The following is a 23,891-nucleotide window of genomic DNA, read 5'->3' as shown; positions in this document are numbered from 1 at the left end:
AATGGTTAAAAAGTAAAAATAAAACACTGCAGTTATCTTCTATTTTATTACGTGATTTTTTTTTTTTTTTTTTTAATGAAGCCCAGAGTTCAGACTTTCTCACTCCCATCTGGATTATTGTGGTAATAAAACAATCAAAAGATGGAGGCGGGTGTGAGGGAAATTGAGTAGATAGAAGCCCCGGCAGATAGATGTCTGTAATGGAAGAGAAGCTAACCTTTGTTAAGTGACAGGCATTTTATTCAGAAACATTACCTCATTAATCTTCAACAACCCTGTCAGGTATTAAATCCCAATTTTACAAATGAAGACACCAAGGCTCAGGTCATTTAAACCAAGATTCAAGTCCAAGTCTGGCTCTCTACCAAAGTTTCCTACTGCAATGAGCAATGAGGAGACCCACGGGAAAGCTGTGAATCTAAAGAATTCTTCTCTAGCAATGTCAAGAGCATAAAACCCAGAGGTGCTGAGCAGTCCCCTAGCTGGCCTGGCTGGTAGAGGAAGTGATGCTGTGGCTCAGATGCTGAGTCACTTGGCTAAGTTTGTGCAGGGTAAGTGAGAGCTGGGGCTTGAACCCAAGTCCACCTGACTCCAAAGCCCCGTGTGTCCCACACCCACGCTTTTATGGCTCTGGTTCCTGGAAGCCCAGAATAAGCTGGAGCAGGATCCAGGATGGAAGTAAATAAGCCATAAAGCAGAGAAAGAGAAAGCAAAGATGCCCTAACCATTAGCAGTAACTCTAGCCCATTCCCCCACCCCCACCCAGGCTACTGGATGGCCAAGTCCTCTCAGACCCAACCTTCCATTTTGAGTAAGGAGTTTGGGGGTGAGTGTGAGGTGGCCAGCATCACTGCAAAAGATGATACTCCCTTCTCCCCAGAGGAACCCATGACTTACTAGACCTTTTTGATGCAGGCTTTTTTTGGTGCCTACAAATTAGTGCCATTTCAGATAATTTTACCAAATCTCTGTTCTTGTCTTACTGGACACTCTCCAATCCTCTCTACTGTAGGTCCTCCCAATTAAAAGTACTCCTCCCTGAAAACAGACAAGAGAAAGGTAACCTACAACCAACCAGTTGCCATCAAGTTGATTCTGACTCAGGGCAACCCCATGTGTTTCAGCAGAACTGAGTTCCATATGGTTTTCAATGGCTGATTTTTCTAAAGTAGATCACCAGGTACCATCCCTCTATTGGAAGAAAAAAAGGCACTCACTGGGGTTAGGGGGAGGGGAGTGAATAGGTGGAGCACAGGGCATTTTTAGGGCAATGAAATTATTCTGTATAATACTGTAATGATGGATACATCACCAGCCTGTACAGGTCCCTGTGTGGCACAAGCGGTTCACACTAGACTGCTAACCTAAAGGGTGGCAGCCAAACCCACCCAGCGGCATTGTAGCTGAAAGGCCTGGTGATCTGCTTCCTTCAGTGAATAATAACGTGTCGATATTGGTTCATCAATGGTAATAAATGTACCACACAAGTCCAAGATGTTAATAGGGGAAAGAGGAGGCATATAGGAACCACTGTACTTCCTGCTCAATTTTCTGTAAACCTAAAACTGCTCTAAAAAATAGTCTATTAAAAAAAAAAAGTACTCAAAGAAATGGTGCTGGCCCACAGGTAAGGAGGGAAGCTGACGACAGGAGTGCCTCTGCCATCAAAGAGCCCAGTAGTTATGATTCAAATCGTGCCCTGCGGCGGAGTTTGCTTTCTGACTCATTTCCCATCCCGGCCCTCCGTTCTGCCCACTTTCAGAACAGCTCTTATCATATATATAAGGTCAGCAAGATAAAGGGGTTTCAATTTCTCCTGGGAGCTCACCAGTCACAGGGAAAGGCTGAGGACTAAAATGGCATTTAACTAATAAGCACCTGAACATGATATTCAATGTCAACTGAGTTGATGTGACATCAGTAATCAGTAATTGAACGTGTCACAACTCCAACACTGTTAAAATCATGTGTTACCAGGTGGCATGGCACCTGACAACGTCCATGTATGTTTTGAGGGGCAGGGGGCAAGAGCCAGTCGAGTATTCCAACAGGGTCTATTTTCAATCACTAGGTACTTGCCAACAATTAAAATAGATGGCCATCTGTTCCTCTCATTAGGTGCTCGAGTAGCACGTCAATCGTGCTCCAAGAGTGACCCGCAAACATTTTTTTGTTTGATTTACTTTTAAGGATCAGTTACCCTTCTTCTAAGGAGCCCTGGTGGTGCAAAGGTTAAGCACTTGGCTGCTAAATGAAAGATGAGTGGTTCAAAACCACGCAGTGTCTCCCTTGAAGAAAAGACCTGGCGATCTGCTCCTGTAAAGATTACAGCCAAGAAAACCCTATGGGGCAGTTCCACCGTGTCACATGGGGTCACTATGAGTGGGAATCAATTCTATGGTACACAACAACTTTCTTCTAAAGCATTTATGTTCAGAAATGGCGGTGTCCTGGTTAAGGCTAGGGCTACAGCCCAGTCCCCTCACCCCAGTGCTTCAGGCCACTAAACGGGCTTCTCAGAACCCTAAGCTCCAGGCCCCTTTGTTTAAAGAAGTGGACCTGACACGGTGTGCCCAGAACTCTGCAGATCCTTGAAGGTGAGAAGGTTCACATTTAGCGGAGGTGGGGGAGGGAAGCCAATTAAGGCACCCTTGCCTCCATTTTAACTATTTTCCCTACTTTTGTCTTATGTATGGGACTCTAATACAATTTCATATAATTTAAAGTTATAAATAAGAATTTGAAAATCACTTTTCCAAGAGTCAAAAACTGAATCCACATTCTGGGGCCTGAAACCAAAGTACTTTCCAATCCACAGTGAGTTATTTCAATCCTGAGCCTTGGGGACAGTTACTAAAAGCTTCCTAGGTACTTGGTGCTGCGACTAGTCTGGTCCCTGACCTTGACAGAGAGGGAGAAAGGGAACAGTCAGATGCACGGTGGCAAGTACCATAATAGGAGTGTAACGGAAGGAGTGATTACCTCTGCTCAGATGAGGAAGGCGTCTCAGGAAGAGTTTTAATTTGCCAGACAGAGAAAGGGCGGCACACACGGAGGTGTGAAAGTTCATGGCATGCTTGGGAAATGGCAGCTCCAAAGTGGCTGCAACATAGGCTCCCAAGTGGCAATGGCTATAAGCATGCAGCAATGCCATCACCAAGGACTTTGGTCTTTAAGCAGGAGGTCAGATTTGTGATTCCAAAAGGGCTCCAGCAGGACAGTGGAGGATGGGTCTAGAGCGACGGGGCCTGTTAGGAGGCTGCTGTGACAGAACACTGAGCAGTGGCGAGGGCTTGAATTCAGATGGCAGCATAGGAATAGAGCAGAGAGCTAGGTTCCAGGGCCATGCAGGGTGACCACAGTTTGTCCAGGACTGAGAGGTTTCCCATGACATGGGACTTTCAGAGCTAAAACTGGGAGCTGTTGTTAGGTGCCGTTGAGTTGGTTCCGACTCATAGTGACCCTATGTACAACAGAACGAAACATTACCTGGACCTGCACCATCCTCATAATTGTTATGCATGAGCCCATTGGTGCAGCCACCGCGTCAATCCATCTTGTTGAGGATCTTCCTCTTTTTTGACAACTCCCTACTTCACCAAGCATGATGTCCTTCTCCAGGGACTGGTCCCTCCTGACAACACGTTCAAAGTATGTGAGATGAAGTCTTGCCATCCTTGCTTCTAAGGAGCATTCTGACTACACATCCTTCAAGACAGATTTGTTCATTCTCCTGACAGTCCGTGGTATATTCAAAAATCTTCATCAGCACCATAATTCAAAGACACCAGTTCTTATTCAGTCTTCTTTATTCATTGTCCAGCTTTCACATGTATATGAGGCAACTGAAAACTGAGGTAGAGTCCCAGGCAATTAAGATGGTTGGTCACCCAAGGGCCATACTAAATCCTTCAGCCCTTCCTGTCATCCAATCCAATGGAAGATTTGAGCTTTGAGGGAGGTCAAAGACACACTTCCATAGTTTCAAAAGGTGTTCTTGAATTGGCCCTATAATAATTCAGTGTACCTAAAGGGACCTGCATCTACCTGCCCTACAGTAGCAGAGGCCATTTCCAGTGGCCTCAGGTGACTACATTGAACAGTCCAATCTTCCTTCTTAGAGTGGCTCTGAGGTTGGGGGCACTTTATTTATCCTTTAGTTTTCAAGTGCCTGCTAGCACACCACACTGTGCTCTGTACTTCTTTAGAGCATACACACTTAGGTATGTATTGTATGTACATGGCATTCTTTCTTTCCCCCCTCCCTCTCCATACATATATATATACACACCCACACCTTCTCTCTGTGTATATATAGATGTATGTGCTCCCTCTTTCTCTCTATAATATTATATATATGTATGTGTGTGTGTATATACATAATACATATATACTAGTGGTGCAATAGTTAAGAGCTCAGCTGCTAACCAAAAGGTTGGCAGTTCAAATCTACCAGCTGCTCCTTGGAAACCCCATGGGGCAGTTCTACTCTGTCCTATAGGGTCGCTATGAGTCGGAATTGACTCAAATGCAACAGGTTTTCTCTTTTGCTCTTTCTCACTATATATAGTGAGAGCACGTCCCTGGGTGGTGCAAATAGTTAACGTGCTCAGCTGCTAACCAAAAGGTTGCAGGTTTGAGTCCACTCAGAGATGACTTAGAAGAAAGGGCTGGCACTCTACTTCCAAAAAACCAGCTATTCAAAACACTATGGAACATAGTTCTAAACTAACATACATGGGTCGCCATGAGTCAGAATGGCAACTGGTTATAATACATATATCAGAATTAAAAAGATAAATCTCCAGCCAGGTCCTGAGAGGTAAATCTAGTAAAACTACCTTTGACTGACACAGGTTCCTTAAGGCATGTATTTCCCATGCACCTGGAGCTACCTCAGTCACTACTGAGGCTAACAGCCCCTTTTTAAGCTCTAGAAGCTCAGCTACTGCACTGCAATGCAACACCTGTCTCTACTCAATAGTTCAGCAATTAAGAAGCAACTCCATGTTATCAGAGAAATCACACAGTCAGTTAATGCTGTGTCTGGCATAGTCAAGGAATGGAGTGATCTGATCTTCTACAGCACTAGGTTTCAAATCATTTTCTGCAATGGGATGTTTTTCCCCAATAAAACTGGTATGCCAAATGCCAAAATATAGAAATAGAGAAAACTGGAGCTGCTCCATTGAAAGGAGGGGCCTGGAGCACATAAACCCTCGTAATTTCTCCCAGAGCCCCCCAGAGCACTGTCAGAACGCGCTATGCTGCCTCATTTACTAAGGAAATGTTTCTCAAGCTCCAAATATGCGCCAGTCACAGAGGGGTGTTGCATTAGCCCCATAGATGAGAAATCACTCTTCAAAGGATTAAAACATGACCCGGTTTCAATACTGGGTAGTAGCTGAGGCAGGCAGAGCTGGGTTCAAATCCTGACTTCAACGTGAACAACAGACAACATGATGACCAAAGTAAGCGAGACGAAGTCTCACTATCCTGCTTCTAATGAGCATTCTGGCTGCACTTCTTCCAAGAGAGATTTTTATTTGTTTTTCTGGCAGTCTTAACCAACACCAAAATTCAAAGGCATCAATTCTTTTTCAGTATTCCTTATTCATCGTCCAGCTTTTGCATGCGTATGAGGCGACTGAAAATAGGGTGGGTCAGACCCACCTTAGTCCCCAAGGTGACATCTTTGCTTTTTTAATACTTTAAAGAGGTCTTCTGCAGCAGCTTTGCCCAAAGCAATTATGTCATTTGATTTCTTGGCTTCCTTGGGCATTGATTGTGGATTCAAGTAAAATTAAATCTTTTACAAATTTGTATTATTTTTTCTGTTTATTATGATGTTGCTTTTTGGTTCAGTTGTGAGAATTTTCATTTTCTTTATATTGCGGTGTAATCCATACTGAAGGCTGTAGTCGTTGAAGTGGTTCAAGTCCTCTTTGCTTTCAGCAAACAAGGTTGTGTCCGTATTGCAGATTGTTAATAAGTCTTCCTCCAGTCCTGATGCCCCGTTCTTCTTCATATAGTCCAGTGTCTCCGATTATTTGCTCAGGATATAGAGTAAGTATGGTGAAAGTATACAACCCCGACGCACATCTTTCCTGATTTTAAAACATGCAGTATCCCCTTGTCCTGTTCGAATGACTGCCTCTTGGTCTATGTACAGGTTCTGCATGAGCAAAATTAAGTGTTCTGGAATTCACATTCTTGGCAATGTCATCCATAATTTGTTATGATCCACACAGTCAAATGCCTTTGCATTGTCAATAAAACACAGGTAAACATCTTTCTGGTATTCTCTGCTTTCAGCCAGGATCCATCTGACATCAGCAATATCATTCGTTCCACATTCCCTTCTGAATCTGGCTTGAATTTCTGGCAATTGCCTGCCGATATACTGCTGCAGCTGCTTCTGAATGATCTTCAACAAAATTTTACTTGAGTGTGTGATATTAATGATATTATTTGATTTTTTCCACATTCTATTGGAACACCTTCCTTTGGGAAAGGCATAAATATGGATCTCTTCCAGTGGGTTGGCTAGGTAGCTGTCTTCCAAATTTCTTGGCATAGACGAGTGAGCACTTCCAGCCCTGCCTCCTTCTGTAGAAATATCTCAATTGGTATCGCTTCAGTTCCTGAAGCCTTGTTTCTCACCAATGCCTTCAGTGCAGCTTGGACCTCTTCTGTCAGCACTTCGGTTCCTGATCATATGCTACCTCCTGAAATGGTTGAACGCCGACCAATTCTTTTTGGTAAAGTGACTCTATGTATTCCTCCCATCTTTTTTTGATGCTTCCTGCATTGTTTAATGTTTTGCCCATAGAATCCTTCAAGACTACAACTTGAGGCTGGAATTTTTTCTTCAGTTCTTTCAGCTCGAGAAATGTCTAGCGCGTTCTTCCCCTTTGGTTTTCTAACTCCAGGTCTTTGAACATGTCATCATAATGCTCTGTCTACTCGAGCTGACCTTCAAAATATTCTGTTCAGCTCTTTTCATCATTTCTTCCATTTGCTTTAGCTACTTGATGTTCAAGAGCAAGTTTCAGAGTCTCTTCAGACATCCATTTTGGTCTCTTCTTTCTTTCCTGTCTTCTTAATGGCCTCTTGCTTTCTTCAAGTAAGATGTCCTTGATGGCATTCCACAACTCGTCTGGTCTTCAGTCATTAGCGTTCAGCACATCAAATCTATTCTTGAGATTGTCTCTAAGTTCAGGTGGAACATACTCAAGGTCGTACTTTGGCTCTCGTAGACTTGTTCTAATTATCTTCAGCTTCAACTTGAAATTGCATATGAGCAACTGAAGGTTTGTTCTGCAGTCGGCCCTCACCTTGTTCTGACTGATGATATTGAGCTTCTCCATCATCTCTTTCCACAGATGTAGTTGATTTGATTCCTGTGTGTTCCATCTGGAGAGGTCCACATTTACATCAATTCCTGGAGCCTTGTTTTTCACCAATGCCTTCAGTGCATCTTCTTCCATCGGTACCATTGGTTCTTGATCATATGCTACCTCCTAAAATGGCTGAACATCAACCAATTCTTTTTGGCATAGTGACTCTGTATATTCCTTCCATCTTCTTTTGATGCTTCTTGCGTCGTTCAATACTTTGTCCACAGAATCCCTCGATATTGCAACCCAAGGCTTGAATTTTTTCTCTGGTTCTTTCAGCTTGAGAAATGCTGAGTGCGTTCTTTCCTTCTGGTTTTCTAACTCCAGGTCTTTGCACATTTCATTATAATATTTCTTTGTCTTCTCAAGTCACCCTTTGAAATCTTCTGTTCAGCTCCTTTAATTCATCACTACTTTCATTGGCTTTAGCTGTTTTATGTTCAAGAGCAAGTTTCAGAGTCTCTTCTGACATCAATTTTGGTCTTTTCTTTTTTTCTTGTCTTTAATGACCTTATCTTTCTTCATGTATGATGTCCTTGATATCATCCCACAACTCATCTGGTCTTCGGGTATTAATGTTCAGTGTGTCAAAACTATTCTTGAGACGGTCTCTAAATTCAGGTGGGATTTACTTAGGGTCATATTTTGGCTCTTATGGACTTGTTTTAATTTTCTTCAGCTTCAACTTGAACTTGCATATGAGCAACTGATGACCTGTTCATAGCTGACCCCTGGCCTTGTCCTGACTGATGATATTGAGTTTCTCCATAGTCTCTTTCCACAGATATAGTCAAGTTGATTCCTGTGTATTCCATCCAGCCAGGTTCATGTGTATAGGTTACTTTTATGTTCTTGAAAAAAGGTACCTGCAATGAATAAGTTGATAGTCTTGCAAAATTTATCATGCAATCTCCAAACTCAGTGCCATCGAGTCGATTCCAACTCATAGCGACCCTATAGGACAGAGTAGAACTGCACCATAGAGTTTCCAAGGAGCGCCTGGCAGATCCAAACTGCCAACCCTTTGGTTAGCAGCCGTAGCACTTAACCACTACACCACCAGGGTTTCCATGCAATCTCCAGTGTCATTTTTATCATCAAGGCAATATTTTCCAACTACCGATCTTTCTTCTTTGTTTCCAACTTTCTCATTCCACCAAACCTGTTACCATCCAGTCGATTCCAACTCATAGTGATCCTATAGGACAGAGTAGCAGTGTCCCATAGGGCTTCCAAGTAGCATTTGATGGATTCGAACTGCCAACCTTTTTGTTAGCTGCCAAGTTTTTAACCAGGGCTCCTTCTCATTCCAATCACCAGTAATTATCAATGAATCCTGGCTGCATGTTTGATCAATTTCAGACTGCGGAAGTTGGTAAAAATCTTCATTTTCTTCATCTTTGGCATTAGGTTGGTGTGTTCAATTTGAATAATACAATAGTCCCCCCATTTCCACGGTTTCAGTTACCCACTGTCAACTGCAGTCTGAAAATATTAAATGGAAAATAGCAGAAATAAACAACTCATTAAGTTTTAAATTGCACACCATTCTGAGTATTGTGATGGAATCTCTCAACGTCTCACCCGAGACACGAATCTTCCCTTTGTCAGGCTTATCCATGCATAAACTACCCTTCCGTTAGTCACTTAGCAGCCATCTCAGTTTATCCGATCAACTGTGGTAGTATTGCAGCATTTGTGTTCAAGTAACCCTTATTTTACTTAATAACGGCCCCAAAGGCAAGAGTATTGATGCAGGCAATTCATATATGCCAAAAAGAAGTTGTAAAGTGCTTCCTTTAAATGAAAAGGTGAAAGTTCTTGACTTGTAAGGGTAGGAAAAAAAAATCGTATGCTGAGGTTGCTAAGATCTATATTCATGTAACGTTTATTACAGTATATTGTTATAATTGTTCTATATTAATAATATTTTATTATTAGTTATTGTTAATCTCTTACTGTGCCTAATTTATAAATTAAACTTTATCATAGGTATGTACGTACATATTGGAAAAAACATAGCATATATAGAGTTCAGTACTATCCGCAGCTTCAGGCATCCACTTCGAGTGTTGGAGCGTTTCCCCGTGGATAAGGGAGGGAAGGAAAGGGGAATACTACTGTAGTCATATTAACTGCTCTTCCTTATAAATGTATGGATATTATTCTGACAGCACTGTACTCTATATATGCTATGTTTTTTCTAATATATGCATACCTATGACAAAGTTTAATTTATAAATTAGGCACAGTAAGAGATTAACAGATAGGTCCTGAAATGTTCTTTTTGGCAATGAATGAGACACCATTCCTCTTCAATTTGTCATTCCCAGCATAGTATGAATGTGTGTGTGTACATCTGTTTTTACAAAATGAGATCATACTCCAGATAGTCTATCTCATGCTTTATAGTGGGTTGCAGAAGACTATATCATGTGAATATTAACTGACCAGTACCCGGCTAATGGATATTAAGCATTTTTTATTCCCCCATTACAGTATTTCAAAGAACTTTTTGTGTGTGTAAATATGCTAGCAGACTAGTTCTAGTACAAGCACAAAATAGACCAGAACTGCTGGATCAAACCCTTCTTTGACAAAGGCCAGCTCATTTGGCCCCCCAGCACATGAGGCACGAGGGGGGCTGGGTGCTGGTTTCCCCTACTACTCCCAGCTGTACTTGCTTTGCTTAAGTGAATAAAACATTCCGATACACAGTACTCCTTCCACACACTGTCTTCACTTACACTGTACAATTTGACGTTATAAAGAAGTAATCCGGGTATCACAAAAGCTGTCGAAAACCTCCAGTTTCTGCACAGAAAGGAAGTCGGGCAAACAAATCTTGCTCCAGACCCTCCCACCCCAAAAGGCTGCAGGAGTCAGCCTCTGGTTCCCTGCCCTCAGTCCAGGCCAACTTAACGTTTATGGAGAGCAAAAGTGTACTTGCTTGCTCCAAGGTGCGGTGGGGTGGGAAGAAGACAGGCTCCCAGGATTCCAGCCTAAGGTCAGAGGAGACTCGACTAACCAGGCAGTGCAGCAAGCCATGCAAACCTCAAGAGGCAGCGAGAGGTCTCTGTGCTGCCAATGCCGGCAAGGAAACGAGAATAAAATAAGCTTGTCCCATACTTAGTTCTCTTCAACGAACGTATCCAGCTGCCTACAGTACAGATGTAAATACCCAACCCCAACCCTGTTTCAAAATGTAAATGAGTATGTGCTGTGAGCCCCACTGCTGAGTGCACACACTCACGTGCACACAAGTAATGGGTCAGGTGTAGACCTCATGCCTGAACTTTGGCATATCCTGTTCAAATCCTGACTCTACTTCTCGTTAGCTGGGTGACCTTGGGCAAATTATTTGACCACCCAGGCCTCAAATCCTCATCTAAAAATTGTAGATAAAATGTTAACTATTTTAAGAGGTTTTGTGAAAAGGAAACGATTTAATACATCTAGGCACTCAGAACAGTCCTGTTAGGGAACCTGATTGGTGCTAGTGCTATGGGAAATAAGACAAAGCCTCTGGCCTTAAAGGGCTAGTAATTTTATCAGAAAGTCTAATCCAAACAATAGAAAGAGGTGTGTTTATCAGTCAGAGGGAGTGGTAGGTACACTAAATGTGCCAATCTTAAGGTCGTCAAGAGGGATAATGCAAGAACTGAGGCCCCTCACCTCAAGGCTCTTCGAAGGGCTAAGATACACACACACAGAACAATCCAGAAAAAGGTGACCGCACCCTCAGCTCTGGGTCCACACTGTGTCCCAAGGCTTCAACAAGCACATACTTATTTTAGGAATCATACAGTCTGTTAACAAGACAGGTCTCCCCGCCCCTAGAAGCTCTCAAGCAGGTAAGCCTCAAGGACACAGATGTTGTGGAAATAGTGAAGGCATGTGGGCACGTGTACAAAATTTGTAACTGCCCTGCTCCAGTCCCATCCCCATGACCTCTTTGCAGATGCCTCACTAGTGACCACCAGCTTCTTAGAGCTATCTTCTCTCTCAGGTTCTGGGACTCTGTGTTTCCTGGTCCTCCCACTGTCCTGACAGCTGCCCCTTGGGCTCTTTCCACCACTAGATGCAAGTGCCTATGCCACACCCCTCATCCCTCATAGCCCCTACAGGTGCCTCATCTCTAAAATGAACGGTTATTGTGGGGATTTAATGAAACAAGCTATGTGAAAGATCTGATATAACTTAGTTCCATCTCTTTCTCTAGTAATGTCTCCACCTCCAGGTGGCTGGACCTGACATCTCAGCATCACCTTTGAATCCTCTGTCTTCCTTGTCCATCGCACCCACCAGGGGCCATGTCCCATGCTATACCAGCCTCCCATTGCTCCCTGTCTCTACTCCTCATATGCTGTTGCTGAGGTATGTTACCCACGATAGTTGATGATGTTTGTTACCCAAGATAGCTCTGCTCACACCCTCAAAAACTTTCCATTACTTCCCAATGCCTACTGAAGAAAGACCAAAAGTTTTAAGCTTGCATTCAAGGCCTTCTGTGATCTAGCCCTAACCTACCTTTCTAACTTTAATCTCTACCATCACCCTTTTCTCTAATTTGATTAAATTAATTGCTGGGCCATGTGGCATGAAGTATGAATTAAATGGAGTTTAACAAGTTCTTTACTGGAAGGCTTCAGAGCCTTTAATGCTCCAATACACACTGTGGTGCTTTACATTTTCCCAAGTTTATGTGAACTTCTAGTATTCCTTTTTTCATGAGGTTCAAGGAATAATCTGGGACAATCTGACTGCCCTGTTTCTCTGGCACGCCTACAGGATGTACCAATTGGATGAGGTACACGTACAGTGGGCCGGTGAGCGACTGCCACTGCCTGTGGCTGTGACCATCTTAAGGTGTGTTTAGTGTAGCTCATCTCCAGCACTGTGTACAGTCTCAGTGGACTATAAAATCAAAGCACCCCACCCTCCCAAGCTGAGCCAAGTAGCCTTTCTCAGCACGTGGATGGAAAGCAAATGGCTGGGAGGCATGTGCCCAGCAGCAGTGCCCTGGTGGGATCAACAGAAAGGTAATTCTACCTTGGCCTCCAAAGCTTTCCAGGCTTCCAGTCACCCCACGTCCTTCTATTTAATTCCCCGTATGCTTACATTAGCCAGGGTTGGTTCCTGAAGCTTGAACCCAAAGTACCTTCACTGACACACGGTTCTTTGGGTCCCAGAGCAAAGCCACCCAGGCCACCCTCCAGAAATGGAGCACCCAGAGCCACTCCAACAGGTGCAGTACCTGTCCCATCTGGAGTAGACCTCACAAAGGTGGGCAGCATTTTCACTGAAGCAGTGGGGTGGGTAGTAGCTCCAAGCCCTTTCTCCATCTCCTTGCGGAACCGCTTAGAGATCTCCTGAAGGGTCTCATCAGAGAGTCGCATGTGGTAGAGATACTGGTCGACCTGAAAGAAGGGGAAAACAGGAGTAGAGACATGTCGGTTAAATAAATTATGATACAGGCCTGTATCATGGAACATCACTATGCCCTGCAAAAGAATAAAATCTATTTAATACAGTTTATTAAAGACCACTTAATAGGAATCTATGACAAGATTTTCTCTTTTAAAAGCAAAAAATGAAAATAGGATTTATTTTATTCCTGGCTTGAGAAAACAGGGGGATAGAAAACAATAAAGACCAAGGGAAAAGCATACTAAGGAAGAGCAGAGTTCTTGCAGACAGGTCGGGTCTAAACGCCTGTGATGCGATTCCTGGAGCCAGGGTTCATTACTAACCTTCACCTCTTGCTCCCCCACCTCCCGTGGCCAGTCATGTCAGTTCTTTCATCCCTCACCCTAGGCCAAGCAGCCATCCCCTCCTGTTTGTACTTACACAATCTCCAATTTTACTTTTAACCTCTTCCATCCATTTTCTACCCACAGCCAGACCCTGCTTTCTCCTGCTTTAAACCCTCAACAGCTTCCCATGAAAGCAAAACTCAGAAACTTCCCAAGGTGCTCCATGATCTGGCCTTTACGTACCTCTTCCTTCTCCATGTGTGGCTCTGTGCTTCTCATGCAGATTCTGTCTTTCCTTCACTTCTAACTCACCCAACTCGTCTTTCTCAGAACCCACGCACACATGTCCTACAGCCCCTGACCCTGCTCTTCATCTGCTGATCTCCTACCAGGCCTTCAGGTCTCTCTCCACAGAGGCCTTCTCTGACCTTCCCTAAGACCCCAGGCTCTTCCCTCCCCATCACCCACAATTTGGAAATATATATTTATTAGAATTTATCTCTCCCATGAACCATAAGCACCAAGAGCAAGAACCATGTCTATTTGTTCAATCTTGTAATTCTGGAGCCTAGTATAGTGCCTGACACATAACATAGCTCTATATAAATGATAACACAGCCTCTGCTATCCTCAGAGATGAGCTTTTCCCAGATTTAACACAAGAAGAAGCATCAAGAGCACCTCTCAGACAGTTTCCTTCTTGGGAGCTCCCATCTGCTTTGGCCATGAATATTCCCAGTTTTCTACTATTAGGAAAATGTCTGATAGAAACCCATCAAAAGGAGGCACACAAGTTTCCACAATATCACTGTTTTCACCAGTGGCATCTGCAACAGAAGGTCTCTGGGTGGTGCACACAGATTGCACTCGACTACTAACCTAAAGGTTGGCAGTTCAAGCCCATCCAGCGGCACTACAGAAGAAAGTCCTGATGAACTACTTCCATAAAGACCACTGGCAAGAAAACCCTATGGAACAGTGCTACTGTGTAACACGTGGGGTCACCGTGAGTGAAAATTGACTCCATGGCAAGGGTTAAACATGGTTTTGGTTGGTGACAGGAGAGGCTGCTGGCCAGCAGTGGGGCAGGGGTAGAAGGAACCAGACGCCTTCAGTCCAGGTCTGCACTATGCCTCAAAGTGTGGGCCCTGGGGTCCTCCCAGTCTCACCTGCAAACTGAGGGACTGGAATGGACACTGCTCTTCCCAGCTCTGAGACTTCAGGATGCCAGAGGGTAGATAGAGCTTGCCCATTACCAGTGCTATCCTGCAGGAAACAAATCAATGCCCGCCTGTCCTCTGGCCAACTCTGACAAAGGGGCACAAAATTTTATAACTAGCTCTCCCAAACCATTCGTATTATAGTATACTATATTTTCGAGCATTTCTGCCAAGACTTCTTGAATTTTTTTTTAAACTAAACCTGTAGCTTAAAATTTCCAGAGGAACAGGAAAAGGTGTTTAATCCTTTAAGAAGAGAACAAACCCAGTGCCCTCCCTTGTGACAAAAAAATAGGAAAGTCCTATTACTCAAGTCCTTCTTTCAGGTTTTGTTCTAACACCCTCTAGGATCTGGGGCCAATCCTTCTCTTTGGAGCTGTTTCCTCTGCTGTAAAACAATGAGTGTGGCCTTCTTGAGATCATTTCAAAGATCTTGGCCAGTGCTAATCTTGTATCATTCTCCTAAGATCCCAAAAGTTGAAAGATCGCAGTCTGGATAAAAATGCTAAACCAGCTGTAAGCAAGGCAGAGGAGAGTCTGGTGAAATCAGCCTGCCCCTTCCCACAAATGCCACAGGTTCAATTTCTACAACAGTACCAACAGACATAATCCGCGCATGGACTGAAGAAGGACAGAGTAGTAGCAGAGAATGGTAAGCGGGGCAATTTCCTCCTGCTGCACAGGCCCTGGGGGAGAGACCAGCTTGTCATGTTTGATTTGGAATTAGCAGAAATGAGGATTTCCCAGAGCTTCCTGTTGCTAGCATTTAACAAAAAGCTAACTACCAGTTGCTGTCAAGCCAGGACCAGCTCATGGTGACCCCGTGTGTGTCAGAGTAGAACTGTGCTCCACAGGGTTTTCCATGGCTGACTTTTCCAAAGCAGATTGCCAAGCTTTCTTCAGAAGTGCCTCTGGGTGGACTCAGACTAACTTTTGAGTTAGCAGCTGAGCAGGTTAACTGTAATGCCCAGGGGCTCCTGATAAAAAAAAAAAAAAAAAAAAAAAAACTACCTCAGATTATCTAAGCCCATCCCTTTAAATCAGGAAAAACCAACAGTTCATTCTGCTTGATTTCAGACTCCTGGTGCCTCACAGCCTTGAGCCCACTGCCCTTCAGGGTCTGCATCAGCCTGCAGGGCTACGGGGCCCCAGTCTCCACCCAGAGCTGGGTGATTGCCCTCAGCTTCCTACAAGACCAGGGAGCCAGGGTGCTCCCAAGGATGTCCGGGCTTCTTCACCCACGAGGACGTCTGCAGGGCCCCAGAGGGTAAAAGGGAGCAGCTTTAGCCCTACATTAGACAAGCCTCCTCCCTACTGTTGAAGTGAGAGACAAATTCCAGCAGTCTCCAGTGACCCCTGAGCCCCAGGGCAACTTTTAGCAACCCCGGAGGCCTCCCACTCCAGCTACAATGACACCTCGGCTAGCCCAGGAATACTACCTCATGATTTACACATCTCGACGTTAACGTACAAAGCCCAGGACCACCCAGAACAGAGGCCAATGCCAAGCCATGTCCAGTAACAATCCACATGCCCTCCATGAGCAACAGGAATAACAGCAAACACTTACATGGCACTTGCTCTGTGCCAGACCTTGTTCTAAAGGCTTTACACACATTAAGTCACCTAATCCTCACAAGAGCCCCATGAGGTAGCTCGTGCTGTTACCCCCGTTCTACAGAAAGGTGGCTTCAACTTGCCCAAAGTCACACAGACGCAAAGGGCCAAGCTGGGATTGCACTGAGTGGTCTGGCTCATCTGTGCTCTCTCATCCACTCAGCTAGGCAGATGGCAGCAGGTTCTACACAGGCCAATGGCCTTGCGGTGCATTCAGGCTGGCCATGGCCTATTAGAAGGCCACCTTCTACTCCGGTCTTACCCTGACACAAACATGAAGGGTAGACAGCGGAGAGCATGACCCATGGAGCTGACTGGCCAGAGGTCAGCGGAGGCAGCAGTCATGTCTCTGGACATTGTCATGCAATGTCCCATATGAGGCCCCCACCTAACTATTTTTCCAAAGGGAGAAGAAGAGGGCCAAAGAGCCTTGTTGCCACTCCATTCCACAGATAGATGTGGGTGTTTGCAAGGGGCAGCAGAGTTCCTGCACAGATGAGTAGAGCCTTCATTGCCTTGTTAGGAGGCTCTACTACACCTTCCTGGAGCATGAGGCCACATAGGCAGACAAGTGACCGCAGTTCTACAGAGGCCATTCTTAATCTATCTTCAATGTTTAAACTCTACAAGGCTTGTTGGAAATCTGGGTGATACTTCTCATCCTTTCTCTGTAGGTATTAAACCCTTAAAAAATCTACCAAGTTACATGGTCACCCTTTACTGAAGTCATGTAGCCCTTTGACTGATAGATAATAATCATTTTCGAGTGTTCGAGGACAGACAAAAACAATGATCGTTACCACAGACAAACATTTATTAAGCATCTCCTACCTGCTAGACCCCGTCCTGTGTGCTTTGCTGACTTGATCCCCACTATCACTTTGTAACACTTTTGTATCAGGATTGTGAGGGGCAGAGTTTGGATTCAAACCAAGGCTGGTCTGGCTCTAAAGCCAGGTCTTCAGAACCACCATCCTTACCTGTCCTGGGCCCCTTTAGTGTGGAACAGCACTCCCTGCTCTGTGGTTTCTTGGGTGACCCCAGGACCTTCGTTTCCTCTCTATCACATGAGAAAACTAGAAGAAAGGGTATGGAGTATCCGTGGAAAATGCAAGTATAACACTTTGGCCCAAACTTCCCTCCTTTCACCTTTGAGCTCTTGAATTCTCAAAACTCCGGAGTGAATGGCACATAGGTATGACACTGTATCCACCCAGAGTTTATTAAGGGCACTCAAAGAAGAGAGGGTTAATCACCTAATGACACAGCTTCCTAAACACACCGCTGGGGTCCACCCAGCCTCGGCAGGTACAGATGTGTTAGGGTGAACGGTGGCCAGAGGACACGGAAAGTCAGCAACAAAGAGCAGACTCATACAAAGACTATTTTCCTGGATTGGAAGGGAAGTGACGCACTTTTCAGAATCCTGCCAATTTTCACCCACAGTATGTTTAGAAAGAGGGAGTGCTAGGCCCAAAGCCATGGGAGAAAGTCATTGAGAAGATACCAAGTATACACAAGACAGTGGAACAATGGTTAAAAAATATACAAAGAATCTTAAGAATCAATGTGCCTTGGGGTAATGTAATGGATTGAATTTTGTCTCCCGAAAATACTTGTCAACTTGGTTAGGCCATCTGTGGTTGTCCTCCATTTTGTGATTTTCCTATGTGTTATAAATCATAATCTCTGCCTGTGGTTAAAGAGGATTAGGGTGGGATGTAACACCTTTGCTAAAGTCACATCCCTGATCCAATGAAAGGGAGTTTCCCTGGGGTGTGGTCTGTACCACCTTATATCTTACAAGAGATAAAAAGGAAAGGGAAGCAAGCAGAGAGTTGGGGAACCTCATACCACCAAGAAAGCAGTACTAGGAGCAGAGCGAGTCCTTTGGACCCAGGGTTCTTGCATGGAGAAGCTCCTAGTCCAGGGGAAGACTGATGACAAGGACCTTTCTCCAGAGCTGACAGAGAAAGCCTTCCCTTGGAGCTGATACCCTGAATTTGGACCTGTAGCCTACTGGACTGTGAGAGAATAAATTTTTCTTTGCTAAAGCCATGGTATTTCTGTTATAGCAGCATTAGATGACTAAGACAAGTAACTAGTTCAAAATCCCGCTAAACACAGAGAGCTTTCAAATTTCTTCATCTTAGCCAGGTGTGAATGCGTCCTATCATTGAGAGGCTCACAACTTCTCTAAGTTCCAGCTTTAGTGGTTAGAAAGCTATTCCTCAATCTGAGACAAATCTGCTTTCTGATAATTTCTGCTAGTCTCCATTCTGTCAATTAGAATAAATCCAAAGCCAAAGCCACTGCCGTCAAGTCGATTCCGACCCATAGCGACCTCATTGGACAGAGTAGAACTGTCCCACAGGGTTCCCAAGGAGGGCCTGGTGGATTCGAACTGCCAACCTTTTGGTTAGCAGCCATAGCGCTTAACCACTATACAACCAGGGTTTCCTCCACTTAGAATAAGAATTGCTAAATACAAACTTGACTTCACATCAGAATCACATGAGGAACTTTTAAGTATAGTAAGAATTCCCAAGACCCACTCCAAACTAGCTGTATTGATACCTCTAGGGTTGGAGACTCAGACATTTTCCCCTATCCTTGAGCTGGTATCCACAGCACAGGACTCATTTCTTGGTCATGCCAGGGACGCTGGAATGGCAGGTCATGTTCTGGTCAACACTGTTGAAGGTTGTTTGACAACTTTTTTGCCTGGAGTCTTTCAAAGTCAGTAGTTGATTAAGATATTAGACCAAGGGCGTCCCTGTGAAATAACCTTGTGTTGATCCAGGGTGCTGCTTCTCTTTAAACCTCTATCAGGGAGAAAGAAGCAAAGGAGGGGGCATTCCAGGCTGAGAAATAGAGGCAGGCTGGAGCAAAACCTGGTCAAGGCCTAGAGAGGAACTTACCTGCCTCGAGGTGAGGGTGTGTGTTAGAGAAAGAGATAGCAGTTTTAGACGAAATGTATTTAGCAATCCTGAGGAGATTAGAACTTCCTCATTGGGCAATTTTGGTCAGTTTCTTTTTTTCCATAACACACCCATCTGACATGCCTGCTTCCTCTACAGAATTGAGGATGGGGGCAGGGGAAGCCATAAATAGAAATTAACCCCACACTCTTTATGAAATAAAATAATACCCAGTAAGGGAAGTCCATCCCCTAAGTACCCGCATTCTCCAGACCAGCACTAAAAGAAGGGGAAATGGTGTCATGTTAACAATGCAATGCACGGAAGGAAGAGAAGATAACCCTCAGAGAGGCTCCATTTCAAAGTGTGGCATCAAGGTGGCCTGGGTGGGGCAGAGACAGTCTTAACCAGGTACCGGGAAGCTCTAGAAAGGAAGATCTGGAGGTGAGAGCTGGAAAGGACCTCAAGAAACTGAGGCCCATCAAGGAATAACCTTAATCAAGGTCACACAATTGACACTAGAACCTAGATCCCCAGAGGTCTTACTCTATTGTCAAACACAATAAATGACAACCCTGATAGTCCAGAATGGCCCATCTCATAGGTCAATTTCAGTTAAATGGCTGGTAGCCACTGCCTAAATCCTGAGGCTACTCTAAATGGTCTCGGGGGCTACTGGCCCTGATCAAACTAATTATGTCTGTTGTTAGTGTCATCAAGTCAGCTCCAACTCACAAATGACCCCATGTACAACAGAACAAAACGCTGCCCTGTCCTGCTATCTAGAAGACAGCAATACATAACATTGACACGGTTTGTTATACAAAGTGCTACAAGTCCTTAAGAGGTTTAAAAGGAAAACAAGCAAGAAAATAAAACTTAAATTTCAACTTCTAAATAGATGAGATCCACATCATTCAACTCTTGAATCCCTGACCAGTGTTGTGACCCCAGCTTATACCATCTTATATAGCATCTATTGAACACCAACAATATATAAAGTAATACCGTGTACAGAAACAATTTAAAAATTAAGATCTCTGCTCTTTAGGAGTTAACAAGCTAGCATAGAACCTGGCTCACATTATAGACCCCAGAAATGTCTCTGGAGTGAATGAAGGGATGGATCTTGGTAGATAAGAAAGCTAAGTATACTGCAAGGCAGCCCAAGGAAGTGTCACCGGTATGAGAAAGCACCCTGTGAGACCTGTATTCAGGGGAGATTGCTTCTGGCCTAAAGTATCTTAGTGGATGAATCTGGACCTGAAGATGGCAGGGAGAGTATACAGAAAGGCTCAGAAGGAAAGCCTCAGGTCCTGGAAGGAGATAATGAATCCCAGGTATATCAGAAAGCTACTACTCACCCTCACTATATGATATTAGCTTCCTACTGAAATGTTTTCATTAGTATGATTTAATCCTTCCATTTTTAATCAAGGGAAGGAGGACCATAAAGATCATCCCACCATGTAGAGCTGCAGCGTCACTCACCGACTCTTCCATAGCCAGCCAATTCCCCACAGGGCTGAGTCTTAGGAGAAAGTTTGTCTGCCCAAACACACTGCTTCCTGCTGTAGGCCAAGGAGATTAAAATGACTGGTTCAAGGAGCACCATCCTTTTTGCCTGGACTTCAGGAAGCTCAGAGCTCTGTCCTCAACTCCAGTTAACTCTTTTAGTCTAAGTTTTTTGGTAATCATCCTTGCCCATTTCATAACTCCTTGTTCTAGAAATCGTTTTACTGAAAGCTGAACCAAACCGCCAAATCCTTTCAGTAAGCAGGCAGGAAAATAAATAAGACATGAATGCGCAAATAGTCATAGTCCTTTGTGCAGGACACACCCTCCTAGTAGAGGGGTGAATTCACGCGAGCAAACTGGATAAAAAAAAGTACCTCCGCGAGCACACAGAAATCAGAGCCAAGGATGCAAGGACACCCTGAGGCACAGCTGGATTTCCTCTCTCCGCTCTTCGGATATTTCTGACTTAATGTCTACAACCTCCTCCCCAGGTGGTACTGGGTAAACACTAGCTAGTTTCTGCCTTTTTTTACCTTATCCTAGACCCTCCAGGCACACCAAATGAATTTCAGCTTTCTTAACACTCATGTTCTTACAGTCAGGTCACCAATATATCAAGCGAAGGCCCCAACCTGATCTCCTTGAAATTTATGGAAGACCACACCCTCTTGAAGTGAAGGCTTTTGACTCTTCCCGTCTGTTTTGTTAATTCAACCTTGATCAAAAACAAGGTCCCACTGCCATGGTGTTGATACTGATTCATAGCGACCCTAAAGGACAGAGTAGCACTGCCCCAGAGGGGCTTCCAAGGCTGTGATCTTTACGGGAGCAGATTGCCACGGAGTGACAGGTGGGTTCGAACTGCCAACCTTTCGGTTAGCAGCCGAGTGGTTGACCATTGCACAACCAGGGCTCCTTTCAAAACAAAGTCCCCCCAAAAAACCAAACCCCTTGCCATCGGGTCAATTCCGACTCACAGTGACACTACGGGACAGAGTAGAACTGCCCCATAGAGCTTCCAAGGAGCACCTAGTAGATTTGAACTGCCAACCTTTTGGTTAGCAGCCATAGCTCTTAACCAGTACACCACCAGGGTTTCCGCAAAACCAGGTAGGGGGATACTATTCAGCAATAAGAATGCACCACCTACGACTATATACAACAATATGGATGAATCAACACAACGTTGGGTGAAAGAAATCAGACACAAAAGGGGACACGCTGTACAAGTCCATTTATGCTAAGGACAAAAATAGAGCACGCTAATCTATTAGAAGTCAGAATAGTGGTTCCACTTCGTGGTGGTGGGCAGGGATTGGAGGGTATTAGTGGAGGGTATTAGTACCAGTTACTACCAGAAAGTGGCACCAGTACTGGATCTGGATAGTGTTCAATCTCCTATATGCACATGAAATACCAACTTTTTTTTTTTTTTAATGTAGGAGAAAAAAAGGCATGGGAACTTTCTAGGCCCTAACTTACTCACTGTTGTTTTTACTGCTGTTGTTGTTAGCTGCCGTTGAGTTGGTTCTGACTCATGGCGACTCCATGGGCGCAAGTAGAACTGCTCCATAGAGTTTTCAAGGCTATAATCTTTCAGAGGAGCCCTGGTGGCTGCTAACCAAAAGGTCGGCAGCTCAAATCCACCAGGGGCTCCTTGGAAACCCTATGGGGCAGTTCTACTCTGTCCCATAGGGTCACTGTGAGTCAGAATTGACTCAGTGACAAGGGTTTTTGGGGGTTGGTAACTTTTCAGATGCAAGCCACCAGGCCCATCTCCTGAGATGCCCAGGGACTCCCGAATTTACCCACTACACATGATCCACAGGGACAAATGAAATCAAAAGAGGACAGCCAGAGGTGTGAGCCATAATTTAAATTCAGCCATACAGAGCCTTCCAGGGACTCTGTGCTGACACATGCTTGCAACTTTGTTTCCAAAAGGTTTCATATTTTTTCCCTTATTCCTGTGCCATTGCTTTACCACAGTCTTTCACAAGGAAACCAAGGCTTGGAGAAGCCTCTTCAAACCACAGGCTAAGTCCTTGCAGACCCACAACATCCGGTGGCCAGTCAAGTGCCCTAACCTGGGGCACAGGTGTGCCCATCCTGGGAAAGCTGGCCAGCTCTCAAAGACTCCAGGTGGGAGGGCCAAAGAGCAGCAAGTTTATCCTGTGTGGTTGCCAACGCCAGACCAGATGTTTCCGATTAAAAAAAAAAAAAAGATGAGTTGAGGAAGAGACAAAGAGCAGGTCGGCAATTCCTTATGTCTCCTGTGCTTTTAAGCCAGCTTACCAAAATGAACAGGCCTGCTATAACACTTCCCTCAGATGGCACACAGGGACCCTCACTGTGGTCACCATGCCACCTCAGGAGATCCAGCTCTGACGCGCACTATGCAGTCATAAGTGGCTCAACTCGGTGGGGCAGCAGGATAAGCGTGGGGCTGACCAGGGAGGCAGGGGGCCACTCCTCCCAGATTCTGTTGCACTGTCCTGAGTCACAGCGTTTCCTGTTCTTCCAGTTCTCCCTCTCAGCTGCATCAAGTTACAGTGAGACAGACTCAGGCCGTGGGGGTTCCTGTCAGCAATCCAGGACATGGGCATTTGGGATACCCATCCTGGGGTCTCCTTGTCCGCAGATATTCTGTTCGGACTGTGGGACAGTAGTGTGAAGAACAATACATCCCTGATGTATGTGACCCTGGCACACTTCATTTACAAGCAGATACTGATTGAGCACCAGCTGTGTGCCAGGGCTAGGCACTGAGGATACCAGAATAAAGGAGACACCAGTCTTTGTCTGCAAAGGGCTCAGTCTATTGGCGGAGGCAATTATGTCAACAAGCAATCACGAACAGAGGGTAAGGGCAGACAGTGGGCAGTTTGTTTCACTGTAATAACACCTGGATTTACAATCATTTAAATCACACACATCAGTACAATTTTGAGGGGGATTTGTCTTGAAAAGGTTAAAAACATGTATATGTTTGGCCCCCCTCCCCTGCCTAGAATTTTCTTCTCTGGCCTACCAAACTCCCATTCACCCTTCAGGGCCCAGCATAAATGGCCTCCCCCAAACCCCCCAGGAGATGATGCCAACACACTTTGAGCCTCTCGCCCACACTAGGCCGGAGGGCAGAAGGCACCCACTATCTGCACCTGTCTTCTTATTTGTAACACCAGCGGCTATCTTGGTTCTCAAGACATGGTAGGCGCTCAAGAAATATTTATCCTTGATATTTACGATGACACCTAAGGGGCCATAGGAGTGCCAAGTAGAAGAGTGGGGAAAGCGACTTTAGGGAAGGGGATGAATGTGCTACTCTAGACCAGCCAGGTGCTCTACAGGGAGCCCTGGTTGCACAGCAGTTAAGCTATCAGCTGCTAACCAAAAGGTCGGCGGTTCTAACCCACCAGCCATTCCACAGGAGAAAAATGTGACAGTCTGCTTCCGTGA

At 44.8% G+C, this 23,891-nt stretch overlaps 1 protein-coding gene across 1 annotated transcript in view; it reads right to left on the bottom strand.

Moving 5' to 3' along the window:
* The window catches only part of HK2 (hexokinase 2), a 75,693-nt gene that overhangs the window by 39,312 nt on the left and 12,490 nt on the right, over positions 1 to 23,891 (bottom strand). Inside the window, exon 2 of the mRNA XM_003413702.4 lies at positions 12,658 to 12,820. Within this exon, the coding sequence (XP_003413750.1) occupies positions 12,658 to 12,820 (163 nt within the window). The remainder of the gene's footprint in view (positions 1 to 12,657; positions 12,821 to 23,891) is intronic.

Source organism: Loxodonta africana, chromosome 15, assembly GCF_030014295.1.
Source record: "Loxodonta africana isolate mLoxAfr1 chromosome 15, mLoxAfr1.hap2, whole genome shotgun sequence".
NCBI lineage: Eukaryota > Metazoa > Chordata > Mammalia > Proboscidea > Elephantidae > Loxodonta > Loxodonta africana.
This window is presented reverse-complemented; position numbering and strand designations above follow the sequence as displayed.